General features: G+C 37.6%; 1 protein-coding gene across 5 annotated transcripts in view; it reads right to left on the reverse strand.

The window, feature by feature from the left end:
• Positions 1-13,800, reverse strand: part of AKT3 (AKT serine/threonine kinase 3) — a 392,845-nt gene that overhangs the window by 151,106 nt on the left and 227,939 nt on the right. For all 5 annotated transcript variants that reach the window (XM_036863102.1, XM_036863094.1, XM_036863086.1 and 2 more), the window contains one exon: positions 6,149-6,280. In XM_036863102.1, coding sequence (XP_036718997.1) covers positions 6,149-6,280 — 132 coding nt within the window. The remainder of the gene's footprint in view (positions 1-6,148; positions 6,281-13,800) is intronic.

The raw sequence follows: 13,800 nt of genomic DNA on the forward strand, positions 1-13,800 counted from the left end.
GAAAGTGAGGGGATGGAAAAAGATATTCCATGCAAATGGAGATCAAAAGAAAGCTGGAGTAGCAATTCTCATATCAGACAAAATAGAATTTAAAATAAAGACTATTACAAGAGACAAAGAAGGACACTATATAATGATCAAGGGATCGATCCAAGAAGAAGGTATAACAATTGTAAATATTTATGCACCCAACATAGGAGCACCTCAATACATAAGGCAAATACTAACAGCCATAAAAGGGGAAATCAACAGCAACACAATCATAGTAGGGGACTTTAACACCCCACTTTCACCAATGGACAGATCATCCAAAATGAAAATAAATAAGGAAACACAGCTTTAAATGATACATTAAACAAGATGGACTTAATTGATATTTATAGGACATTCCACCCAAAAACAACAGAATACACATTTTTCTCAAGTGCTCATGGAACATTCTCCAGGATAGATCATATCTTGGGTCACAAATCAAGCCTTGGTAAATTTAAGAAAATTGACATCGTATCAAGTAGCTTTTCCGACCACAACGCTATGAGACTAGATATCAATTACAGGAAAAGATCTGTAGAAAATACAAACACATGGAGGCTACACAATACGTTACTTAATAACGAAGTGATTACTGAAGAAATCAAAGGGGAAATCAAAAAATACCTAGAATCAAATGACAATGGAGATACGACAACCCAAAACCTATGGGACGCAGCAAAAGCAGTGCTAAGAGGGAAGTTTATAGCAATACAAGCCTACCTCAAGAAACAGGAAACATCTCGAATAAACAACCTAATCTTGCACCTAAAGCAATTAGAGAAAGAAGAACAAAAAAACCCCAAAGCCAGCAGAAGGAAAGAAATTATAAAGATCAGGTCAGAAATAAATGAAAAAGAAATGAAGGAAACAATAGCAAAAATCAATGAAACTAAAAGCTGGTTCTTTGAGAAGATAAACAAAATTGATAAACCATTAGCCAGACTCATCAAGAGAAAAAGGGAGAAGACTCAGATCAATAGAATTAGAAATGAAAAAGGAGAAGTAACCACTGACACTGCAGAAATACAAAAGATCATGAGAGATTACTACAAGCAACTCTATGCCAATAAAATGGACAACCTGGAAGAAATGGACAGATTCTTAGAAATGCACAAACTGCCGAGACTGAACCAGGAAGAAATAGAAAATATGAACAGACCAATCACAAGCACTGAAATTGAAACTGTGATTAAAACCTTCCAACAAACAAAAGCCCAGGACCAGATGGCTTCACAGGTGAATTCTATCAAACATTTAGAGAAGAGCTAACACCTATCCTTCTCAAACTCTTCCAAAATATTGCAGAGGGAGGAACACTCCCAAACTCATTCTACGAGGCCACCATCACCCTGATACCAAAACCAGACAAAGATGTCACAAAGAAAGAAAACTACAGGCCAATATCACTGATAAACATAGATGCAAAAATCCTCAACAAAATACTAGCAAACAGAATCCAACAGCACATTAAAAGGATCATACACCATGATCAAGTGGGGTTTATCCCAGGAATGCAAGGATTCTTCAATATACGCAAATCAGTCAACGTGATACACCATATTAACAAATTGAAGGAGAAAAACCATATGATCATCTCAATAGATGCAGAGAAAGCTTTTGTCAAATTTCAACACCCATTTATGATAAAAGCCCTGCAGAAAGTAGGCATAGAGGGAACTTTCCTCAACATAATAAAGGCCATATATGACAAACCCACAGCCAACATTGTCCTCAATGGTGAAAAACTGAAACCATTTCCACTAAGATCAGGAACAAGACAAGGTTGCCCACTCTCACCACTATTATTCAACATAGTTTTGGAAGTGTTAGCCACAGCAATCAGAGAAGAAAAAGAAATAAAAGGAATCCAAATCGGAAAAGAAGAAGTAAAGCTGTCACTATTTGCAGATGACATGATACTATACATAGAGAATCCTAAAGATGCTACCAGAAAACTCCTAGAACTAATCAATGAATTTGGTAAAGTAGCAGGATACAAAATTAATGCACAGAAATCTCTTGCATTTCTATACACTAATGACGAAAAATCTGAAAGTGAAATTAAGAAAACACTCCCATTTACCATTGCAACAAAAAGAATAAAATATCTAGGAATAAACCTACCTAAGGAGACAAAAGACCTGTATGCAGAAAATTATAAGACACTGATGAAAGAAATTAAAGATGATACAAATAGATGGAGAGATATACCATGTTCCTGGATTGGAAGAATCAACATTGTGAAAATGACTCTACTACCCAAAGCAATCTACAGATTCAATGCAATCCCTATCAAATTACCACTGGCATTTTTCACAGAACTAGAACAAAAAATTTCACAATTTGTATTGAAACACAAAAGACCCCGAATAGCCAAAGCAATCTTGAGAACGAAAAATGGAGCTGGGGGAATCAGGCTCCCTGACTTCAGACTATATTACAAAGCTTCAGTAATCAAGACAGTTTGGTACTGGCACAAAAACAGAAATATAGATCAATGGAACAGGATAGAAAGCCCAGAGATAAACCCACACACATATGGTCACCTTATCTTTGATAAAGGAGGCAAGCATATACAGTGGAGAAAAGACAGCCTCTTCAATAAGTGGTGCTGGGAAAATTGGACAGGTACATGTAAAAGTATGAAATTAGAACACTCCCTGACACCATGCACAAAAATAAACTCAAAATGGATTAAAGACCTAAGTGTAAGGCCAGACACTATCAAACTCTTAGAGGAAAACATAGGCAGAACACTCTATGACATACATCACAGCAAGATTCTTTTTGACCCAGCTCCCAGAGAAATGGAAATAAGAACACAAATAAACAAATGGGACCTAATGAAACTTAAAAGCTTTTGCACAGCAAAGGAAACCATAAACAAGACCAAAAGACAACCCTCAGAATGGGAGAAAATATTTGCAAATGAAGCAACTGACAAAGGATTAATCTCCAAGATTTACAAACAGCTCATGCAGCTCAATAACAAAAAAACCAACAACCCAATCCAAAAATGGGCAGAAGACCTAAATAGACATTTCTCCAAAGAAGATATACAGATGGCCTACAGACACATGAAAGAATGCTCAACATCATTAATCATTAGAGAAATGCAAATCAAAACTACAATGAGATATCATCTCACACCGGTCAGAATGACCATCATCAAAAAATCTAGAAACAATAAATGCTGGAGAGGGTGTGGAGGAAAGGGAACACTCTTGCACTGTTGGTGGGAATGTAAATTGATACAGCCACTATGGAGAACAGGATGGAGGTTCCTTAAAAAACTACAAATAGAATTACCATACGACCCAGCAATCCCAATACTGGGCATATACCCTGAGAAAACCATAGGTCAAAAAGAGTCATGTACCAAAATGTTCATTGCAGCTCTATTTACAATAGCCAGGACATGGAAGCAACCTAAATGTCCATCGACAGATGAATGGATAACGAAGATATGGCACATATATACAATGGAATATTACTCAGCCATAAAAAGAAATGAAATGGAGGTATTTGTAATGAGGTGGATGGAGTTAGAGTCTGTCATACAGAGTGAAGTAAGTCAGAAAGAGAAAAACAAATACAGTATGCTAACACATATATACGGAATCTAAGGGAAAAAAAAAAAAAAGGCCATGAAGAACCTAGTGGCAAGACGGGAATAAAGACACAGACCTACTAGAGAATGGACTTGAGGATATGGGGAGGGGGTGGGGTGAGATGTGACAGGGTAAGAGAGTGTCATGGACATATATACACTACCAAATGTAAAACAGATAACTAGTGGGAAGCAGCCGCATAGCACAGGGAGATCAGCTCGGTGCTTTGTGACCACCTAGAGGGGTGGGATGGGGAGGGTGGGAGGGAGGGAGATGCAAGAGGGAAGAGAAATGGGAACATATTGTATATGTATAACTGATTCACTTTGTTATAAAGCAGAAGCTAACACACCATTGTAAGGCAATTATACTTCAATAAAGATGTTTAAAAAAAAAAAATCTTCGACAGAAGAAGCAAGTATATAAGATGGAGAAAAGACAGTTTCTTCAACAAGTAGTGATGGGAAAGCTGGATAGCTGTATGTAAATCACTGAAATTAGAACACTCCCTCACACCATATACAAGAATAAACTCAAAATGATTTAAACACCTAAATATAAGACAAGACACCATAAAAATCCTAGAAGAGAACATAGGCAAAACATTCTAGGACATAAATTGAAGCAATATTTTCTTAGATCAATATTCAAAAACAAAAGAAATACAAGCAAAAATTAAAAATGGGACCTAATTAAACTTAAAAGCTTGTGCACATCAAAGGAAACCACCAACAAAACAAAAAGACAGCCTATCGAATGGGAGAAAAATATCTGCAAATGATGCTACCAACAAGGAGTTAATATCTAAAATATACAAGCAGGTCATGGAACTCAATATCAAAAAAAAAAAAAACAATCCAATTAAAAAATGGGCAGAAGACCTAAGTAGACATTTCTCCAAAGAAGATGCTCAACATCACTAATTATTAGAGAAATGCAAATCAAAACCACAATGAAGTATCACCTCACACCTGTCAGAATGACTAGCATCACTAAGTCCACAAATAATACATGTTGGAGAGGGTATGGAAAAAAGGGAACCCTCCTACATTGTTGGTGGGTATGTAAATTGATGCAGCCACTATGGAAAACAGTACGGAGATGCCTTAAAAAACTAAAAACAGAGGTACCATATGATCCAGCAATCCCACTCCTGGGCATATATCTGGAAAAGACAAAAACTCTAATTCAAAAAGATACACGAACCTCAATGTTCACAGCAGCACTATTTACAATAGGCAAGACATGGAAATGACCCAAGTGCCCATCAGTAGACAGTTGGCTTAAGAAGATGTGGCATACACACACACACACACACACACACATATATGTATGTATGTATATGTGTGTATATATACACATACACACACAATGGAATATTAGTCATAAAAAAGAATGACATAATGCCATTTGCAGCAACATGAATGGACCTAGAGATTATTATACTTAGTGAAGTAAGTCAGACAAAGACAAATACTATATGATATCACTTTTATGTGGAATCTAAAAAAAAAATAAATGAATCTATATACAAAACAGAAATAGACTCATAGACATAGAAAACAAACTTATGGTTACCAGAGAGGAGGGACTAATTAGGAGTATGGGATTAACAGATTCAAACCACTATACATAAAATAGATAAGCAACAAGGATTTACTGTATATCTCGGAATTATATTCAGTATCTTGTAATAACCTATAATGGAATATAATCAGAAAAAATAACTGAATCATTATGCTGTACACTTGAAACTAACACACTATTGTAAATCAACCATAATTTATAATATTTTAATTCTTCAGTTTAATAAATAAATATATATATTTTAAAATACAAATTATAGTTATAAAATAAAGAATTCATGGGGATTTAATGTACAGAATGATAAATACAGTTAATAATGCCATAATGTATATTTGAAACTTGCTAGAAGAATAAATCTTAAAAGGTCTGACCACAAAAAATAAAGCTTGTAACTATGTGTGGTGATGGATTTTAAGTAGAAGTATTGTAGTGATCATTTTAGTTTTATTATTCTAGTATTTTAAATTTATCAAGAATGCTTTTGCATTCAATGATTACATAAAATTTATGGGCACAAATAATCTATGCTAATAATCTATTCTATTCACCATTTTATTTAATAATAAAAAACTCCGAGTGTTGGGGGAAATATCAAAAAGTATCACTACTGTAATTAGTGATATAGGTCACAAATATACAGTGAAAACATTATCCCAAACACACAAGCATAGAATAAATATTTCCCTCTCAAAGGAATAAAATAGATTCTAATAGTCAGATGATATTACAAACTTTGAAACTTTTAATACTGTAAATAAATATCAATATACAGATATTATTGTAGCTGTAGCCTACAATCAACATTTTGGTTATTTAATGGAATTTCTACACTTTAGTCATGTGCATGCATGCATGAACACACACACTTGTGGACACCATAAACAAAAATTTAATAATCAACTCTAGTAATCAGTTACCTTGGCAATAATAACTTCTTTCTTCAGAATCTTCATAGCATAGTATTTTCCACTTGCTTTCTCTCGAACCAAAATAACTTTCCCAAAAGTGCCTTTACCTAGTAGTTTCAAATAGTCAAAATCATTCATTGTCTGAAAAATACAAATGAAAATACATAATATGAAACATTTGATGCAATGTATTTGTAAACTTATATGTATGTATTTGCATTATCTACTCAAAATCAAATTTTACCAACTTCTAAGCACACTTAAATGACGAAGAATCAGAATGGCATTGGCTTTCTCATCACCAATCATGGATGCTGGAAATAATTTAAGCAATTCTCAGATAGTGGAGACAATAATTTTAAACGTAGAATCTCACAACTACTCAAATTATTAGTAAGGGCAAAGGGAAAATAAAATCATTTTCACTCACTTCCAAGAATTCAAGTTTCTAAGGATTTAGTAGTGCCACTACTCCCGGACAATGTGACAATCAAAAATGTCCTCCACAAACATTTCCAAATATATCTAAGAGAAAAGTATTGAAGGGAGTGTTTGAGAATGTACTATATTAAAATAAGGATGGACTCCAAGAAAGAGAAAGATACATGTATAAGAAATGTTGAAAACAATTCTGGAGCCCAGTGCAAAGAAACAGAAGAACAACAGCAGTATATCTTCTGAGAAAGCAACTGGTCCAAGGCAGAAGGAGGAGTCATGGAACTCTAAGAATGTCTTTAATCTGCCTATTTTCAGTTTCATTTCTCATTCCCATTTCTAAGTAGTAGGTGATTACCAGGATTTTGCCAAGCAGAATTACTATTGCTCTCTATAGCCCCCTCTATGAATGCTTTCCCTACTCTATTTATCCACAAACTTCCAAAATTTTGATAATGTTTCTCCACTAATGTCCTTCTCTCACACAGCTTTTCATTTTCGTGGGCTTGTCCCTTTTAAAAATTCCTCTGCTATTATTTTAATAGGCTTTTAGATGAAAGAGGAGGTATGCTCAGTTTATCATCTTAAATTTAAATTCGGTTTAGAGGGATTTAAAAATAACAATTTAAGGATCTGGGGTTTTATCCTACCAACAATCAGAAGTTATTGAAGATTTTTGTGCCTTTTTAGAAGTATTTCTTTCCTCTTTACCACCCATTTGAAGTAAATGTCAGAAATGTCTCAAACAGATGACCTCAGCTTCTACCTTAAGAAACTAGAAAAACAGCAAATTAAATCCAAAAGAATTAGAAGAAAAAAATAATAAAGATCAGGGCAGAAATCAATTAGGGACTTCCCTGGCGGTCCAGTGGTTAAGAATGCATGCTTCCATTGCAGGGGGTACGGGTTTGATCCCTGGTCAAGGAAGTGGATTCCTACATGCTGTGTGCATGGTGCAATGCGGCCAAGAAAAAGAAAGAAAAGAAAAAAGAAATCAATTAAATTTTAAGAAGAAAGAAAAGGAGAGGAGGTCACGATGGCGGAGGAGTAGGAGGACGTGGAGTTCATCTCTCCCTACAAATGCATCAAGAATACATCTACAAATGGAACAGTTCTCAGAGAGCACAGGCTGAAAGTTAGCAAAGGACCTCGGTCACCTAAAAGGACAAGAAATCCCCACGTAACTGGGGAGGATGAAAGAAAGAAGAAGCAAAAAAGAAGAGAAGAGGTTGCCACATATTGGGAAGCCCCTCACTGGCAGGGAGATCAGTTGGCACAGAAGGGGAGTTTCGGGGGCTATCAGAAGAGAGTGCAGCACCCGGTCTGTGGCAGGCAGGACAGAGTGAGACCTACACAGATGGTCTGTGCCACAGCCCTGTGTGCCCCAGTCTGAGACGTGTGTCCCAGTGTGGAAAGGGGCTGGGTGCTGGACTGTGGGGTTTGGGGAGTAAATCCGGGGAGAGGATTGCTGTTGGCTGTGAGGAGACAGCATGAGGAGACGGGAGTGAGGAAATCCTCAACTGGGAATGCTTGTGGAGGAAACTGAGACTGCCATAGCAGGAAAGGGCCATTGTTAAGTGACACAGAAGGGGAGGAGCTGCCATTGCAGCCTTTCTCCCCATGCACTGGCCCTTGCCTCCCTGGGCACTAGGAAGGGCCCCCACTGGGGCCGGCTCTCTCGCGGCCTCTGGCTTCCCTATGTGCCTCGTCAACGCCAGGGAAGGCTCTCTTGCACCCGTGGCTGAGCACTAGGAAGGGCCACCACAGGGGCCAACTATTTCATGCCCACGGCCACCGGTTTCCCCACGCACCTGTCACCGCCAGGGGTCCTGCGACCCTGGCTGCTACACAGCCTCCGAGTCCCCTCCTCGCCAGGGCAAACTCATATGATCCAGGGCAGCCTCAAAAGCAGACCCCTGTGGGTGACCCACATGCAGAGGTGCGGTTGTAACCACAGCTAAGCCCCAGGGGACATCAACTAAGGAAGAAAAGCCGAAATCTCTCCTCGTAGCTGTGCAAACTGTGAAATGACATCTCCAAGAGTGGCCTTGTAAACTCAGAGCCTACAGAACATCTGAACAAACAAGCAGTGCTCCCACAGAAAACACAAGCCTAGCTTTAGCAGCTGTAGATTCTGTTGGCACATACACATGTAGGTTGGGCCAGGCTAAGGATGGTGCTTGCCCCATAGCAACAACAGTGGGTCCAGATCCATGATTACTGCAATCCTGGGACCTGACTTCAGTGGCTCTCTGTAAGTTTAAGAAAACTGAAATCATATCAAGCATCTTTTCCGACCACAATGCTATGGGATTAGATATCAATTACAGGAAAAAAACTGTAAAAACCACAAACACATGGAGGCCAAACAATATGTTACTAAATAACCAATGGACCACTGAAGAAATCAAAGAGGAAATAAAAACATACCTAGAGACAAACGATAATGAGACAATGATGATCCAAAACCTATGGGATGCAGCAAAAGCAGTTCTAAGAGGGAATTTTATAGCAATACAATCTTAACTCAGGAAACAAGAAAAATCTCAAGTAAACAATCTATCTTTACACCTAACACAACTCAACAAAAAAGAACAAACAAAACCTAAAGTTAGTAGAAGGAAAGAAATCATAAAGATCAGAGCAGAAATAAATGAAATAGAGACAAAGAAAACAAAAGCAAAGATCAATGAAACTAAAAGCTGGTTCTGTGAGAAGATTAACAAAATTGATAAACCTTTAGCCAGACTCATCAGGAAAAAAGGGAGAGGACTCAAATCAATAAAATTAGAAATGAAAAAGGAGAAGTTACAAAGGACACCACAGAAATACAAAGGATCATAAGAGACTACTACAAGCAACTCTATGCCAATAAAATGGATAACCTAGAAGAAACAGACAAATCCTTAGAAAGGTACAATCTCCTAAGACTGAAACAGAAAGAAATAGAAAACATGAACAGACTAATCACAAGTACTGAAATTGAAACTGTGATTTAAAAACTTCCAACAAACAAAGGTCCAGGACCAGATGGCTTCACAGGTGAATTCTATCAAAGAATAGTTAACACTTATCCTTCTGAAACTATTCCAAACAATTGAAGAGAAAAGAACACTCCCAAACTTGCTCACGATGCCACCATCACCCTGATACCAAAACCAGACAAAGATAACACAAAAAAAGAAAATTACAGGCCAATATCACTGATGAACATAGACACAAAAATCTTCAACAAAATATTAGCAAACCAAATTCAACAACACATTCAAAGGATCATAAAGATGGCAGACTAGAAGGACATGGAGTTCGCATATCCTCACAACTAGGGCACCTACCACGTGGGGGACCACGGAAACCTAAGGGGACAGGAGGAACACCAGAGCAACAGAGTAAGACATGGTGGGGAGGGAGGAGGGAGGAGAAGTGGAGGCAGGATGGAACTGGAGCCTTGGAGGGGCGGCTGGGGGAGGGAAGGGGTTCCCACTCTTGGGAAGCCCACCCACAGTGAGGGGATCAACAGGGATGGCGAAAGACCATCGGGAGAACAAAGGATTGGAAGGGAATGCAGCCAGTGTTTCCCCTGCCCACTTGGGCCCCAGAAAGCCTGCTGAGGTCCTAATCATCCGATCTCTGTGACTCCCTCCAGCCATGCTGAGCATAAGCCCCGCCCTCACCCAGAACCTTACCTCTGCACTTCACACTCCGAGACCCCCTACAACCAAGTTGGGCCTAAACCTTGCCCCCGCACCTCCACCCAGCGCCTTACCTCTGAACTCCGCACTCCGAGGCCCTCTCCAGCAGTGCTGAATATTCCGGTTGCATGGGTCCTAAGCCTAGGTCCCGACCCCTGCCTAAACCTCACCCTCAACTAAGCCCCACCCCACCCCCACAGCCAAGGCCTTTTCCAGCATTTTTGTTTTCAAGGTTGTGGTTCCATTTTATTTTGTTGTTTCAATTTAATTTTTATTTTTTCAAATAAATTTTGAAATTTTTCTTATTTTATTTTGTTCTTTATATATTGTTATTGTTCTGCTCGTTTTGGCTTGCTCCCGCCCACTTTTTTTTTCTGTTGTGGTTCTGTTTTACCTTGTTTTAGTTGTTTCACTTATATTTTTCTTTTTCCTAATATATCTTTTTCTAATTTTATTTTTTTGTTTGTTTTTGTACTGCTCCTTTTTTTGAATTTTATTTTATTTATTTTTTTCTATAGCAGGTTCTTATTAGTTATCTATTTTATACATATTAGTGTATATATGCCAATCCCAACCTTCCAATTCATCCCACCACCACCACCACCCCACCAGCTGCTTTCCCCCTTGGTGTCCATAATGTTTGTTCTCTACAGCAGTCTCTCTATTTGGTCCTTTTTTTTTTCTTCTTCTCTTTTGCCACACCACGTGGTTTGAGGGATCTTGGTTCCCAGGCCGGTGATCGGGCCTGAGCTCCTGTGGAGTGTGTGCCAAGCCCAAACCACCAGACTAACAGAGAACCTCAGACAACAGGAAATATTAATCAGAGTGAGGTCTCCCAGAAATCCTCATCTCAACACCAAGACCCGGCTCTAAACAAATGCCTGTAAACTCCAGTGCTGGGCGCCTCGGGCCAAAAAACCAGTAAGACAAGAACACAATACCACCCATCAAAAAAAATAAGATGACAAAAAAATATGTTACAGACGAAGGAATAAGGTAAAAACCTACAAGACCAAATAAATGAAGAGAAAATAGGCAAGCAATATGAAAAAGAATTCAGAGTAATGATAATAAAGACGATCCAAAATCTCAAAAATAGAATGGAGGCACGGATCAAGGAAATACAAGATATGGTTAACAAACACCAGGTAGAACTAAAAAACAAACAGTGAAGAACAACACAATAACTGAAATGAAAAATACACTAAAAGGAATCAATAGCAGAATAACTGATGCAGAAGAAGGGATAAATGAGCTGGCAGACAGAATAGTGGAAATAACTTCCGAGGAGCAGAATAAAGAAAAGAGACTGGAAAGAACTGAGGACAGTCTCAGAGACGTCTGGGACAACATTAAATGCACCAACATTCTAATTGTAGGGGTCCCAGCAGAAGAACGGAAAGAGAAAGGGTCTGAGAAAATATCTGAAGAAATTAGAGTCGAAAACTTCCCTAACATGGGAAAGGAATTAGTCAATCAAATCCAGGAAGCGCAGAGAGTCCCATACTAGATAAACCCTAGGAGAAACATGGCAAGACACATATTAATCAAACTAACAACAACTAAATTCAAAGAAAAAATATTAAAAACAGTAAGGAAAAAGCAACAAATAATATACAAGGGAATCCCTATAAGGTTATCAGCTGATTTTTCAGCAGAAACTCTGCAGGTCAGAAGGGAGTGGCAGGATATATTTAAAGTGATGAAAGGGAAAAACCTACAAGCAAGATTACTCTACCCAGCAAGGATCTCATTCAGATTTGATGGAGAAATCAAAAGCTTTACAGACAAGCAAAAGGTAAGAATACAGCACCACCAAACCAGCTTTACGACAAATGCTAAAGGAACTTCTCTAGGCAGGAAACGCAAAAGAAGAAAAATACCCACAAAAACAAACCCCAAACAATTAAGAAATTAGTAATAGGAACATACATATTGATAATCCCCTTGAATGTAAATGGACTAAATGCTCCAAGCAAAAGACCCAGACTGGCTGAATGGATACAAAAACAGGACCTATATATGCTGTCTACAAGAGACCCTCTTCAGACCTAAGGACACATACAGACTGAAAGTGAGGAGACGGAAAAAGATATTCCATGCAAAAGGAAATCACAAGAAAGCTGGAGAAGCAATACTCATATCTGATAAAATAGACTTTAAAATAAAGACTGTTACAAGACATAAGGAAGGACACTACAAAACAATCAAGGGATCAATCTAAAAAGAAAACATAAAAATTATAAATATTTATGCACTCAACATGGGAGCAACTCAATATATAAGGCAAATGCTAACAGCCAAAAAAGGGGAAAAAGACAGTAACACAATTATACTGAGAGACTGTACACCCCACTAACACCAAAGGACACATCATCCAGCAAGAAAATAAATAAGGAAACACAAACTTTAAATGACACCACAGACCAGATAGACTTAACTGATACTTATAGTACATTCCACCCAAAAGCAGCAGAATACACTTTCTTCTCAAGTGCACACGGAAGATTCTCCAGGATAGATCACATCTTGGGTAAGAAATCAAACACTGGAAAATTTTTACCAATTGAAATCGTGTCAAACATCTTTTCCAACCACAACACTATGAGATTAGAAATCAAGTAGAGGAAAAGAACTAAAAAACACTAACACATGGAGGCAAAGCACTGCAATGCTAAAAAATCAAGAGATCACTGAAGAAATCAAAGAGGAAATGAAAAAATACCTAGAGACAAAGGACAATGAAAACATGATGACACAAAACCTACAGAACTCAGAAAAAGCAGATCTAAGAAGGAAGTTTATAGCAATTCAAACTCACCTCAAGAAACAAAAAAAATCTCAAATAAATAGTCTAATCTTACACGTAAAGCAACTAGAGAAAGAAGAACAAGGAAAGCCTAAAGTTAGTAGAAGGAAAGAAATCATACAGATAAGAGCAGAAATAAATGAAATAGAAACGAAGAAAACGATAGCAAAGATCAATAAAAACAAAAGTTGGTTCTTTGAGAAGATTAAAAAAATAATTGATAAACCTTTAGCCAGACTCATCAAGAAAAAAGTGAGAGGACTCAAATCTATAAAATTAGAAATGAAAAAGAAGAAATTACAACTGACACTGCAGAAATACAAAGGATCATAAGAGACTACTACAAGCAACTCTAGGCAAATAAAATGGACAACCTGGAAGAAACGGACAAATTATTGGAAAGGTACAACCTTCCAAGACTGAACCAGGAAGAAATAGAAAATATAAACAGACCAATCACAAGTAATGAAATTGAAACTGTGATTAAAAATCTTCCAACAAACAAAACTACAGGACCAGATGGTTTCATAGGTGAATTCTATGAAACACTGAAAGAAGAGCTAACAACTATCCTTCTGAAACTATTCCAAAAAATTGCAGAGGAAGGAACACTCCCATACTCGTTCAACGAATCCACCATCACCTGGATACCAAAACCAGAAAAAGATATCATAAAAAAAGAAAATTACGGACCAGTATCACTGATGAACATAGAAGCAAAAATC

This window comes from Balaenoptera musculus, chromosome 1 (genome assembly GCF_009873245.2).
Source record: "Balaenoptera musculus isolate JJ_BM4_2016_0621 chromosome 1, mBalMus1.pri.v3, whole genome shotgun sequence".
Taxonomy (NCBI): Eukaryota; Metazoa; Chordata; class Mammalia; order Artiodactyla; family Balaenopteridae; genus Balaenoptera; species Balaenoptera musculus.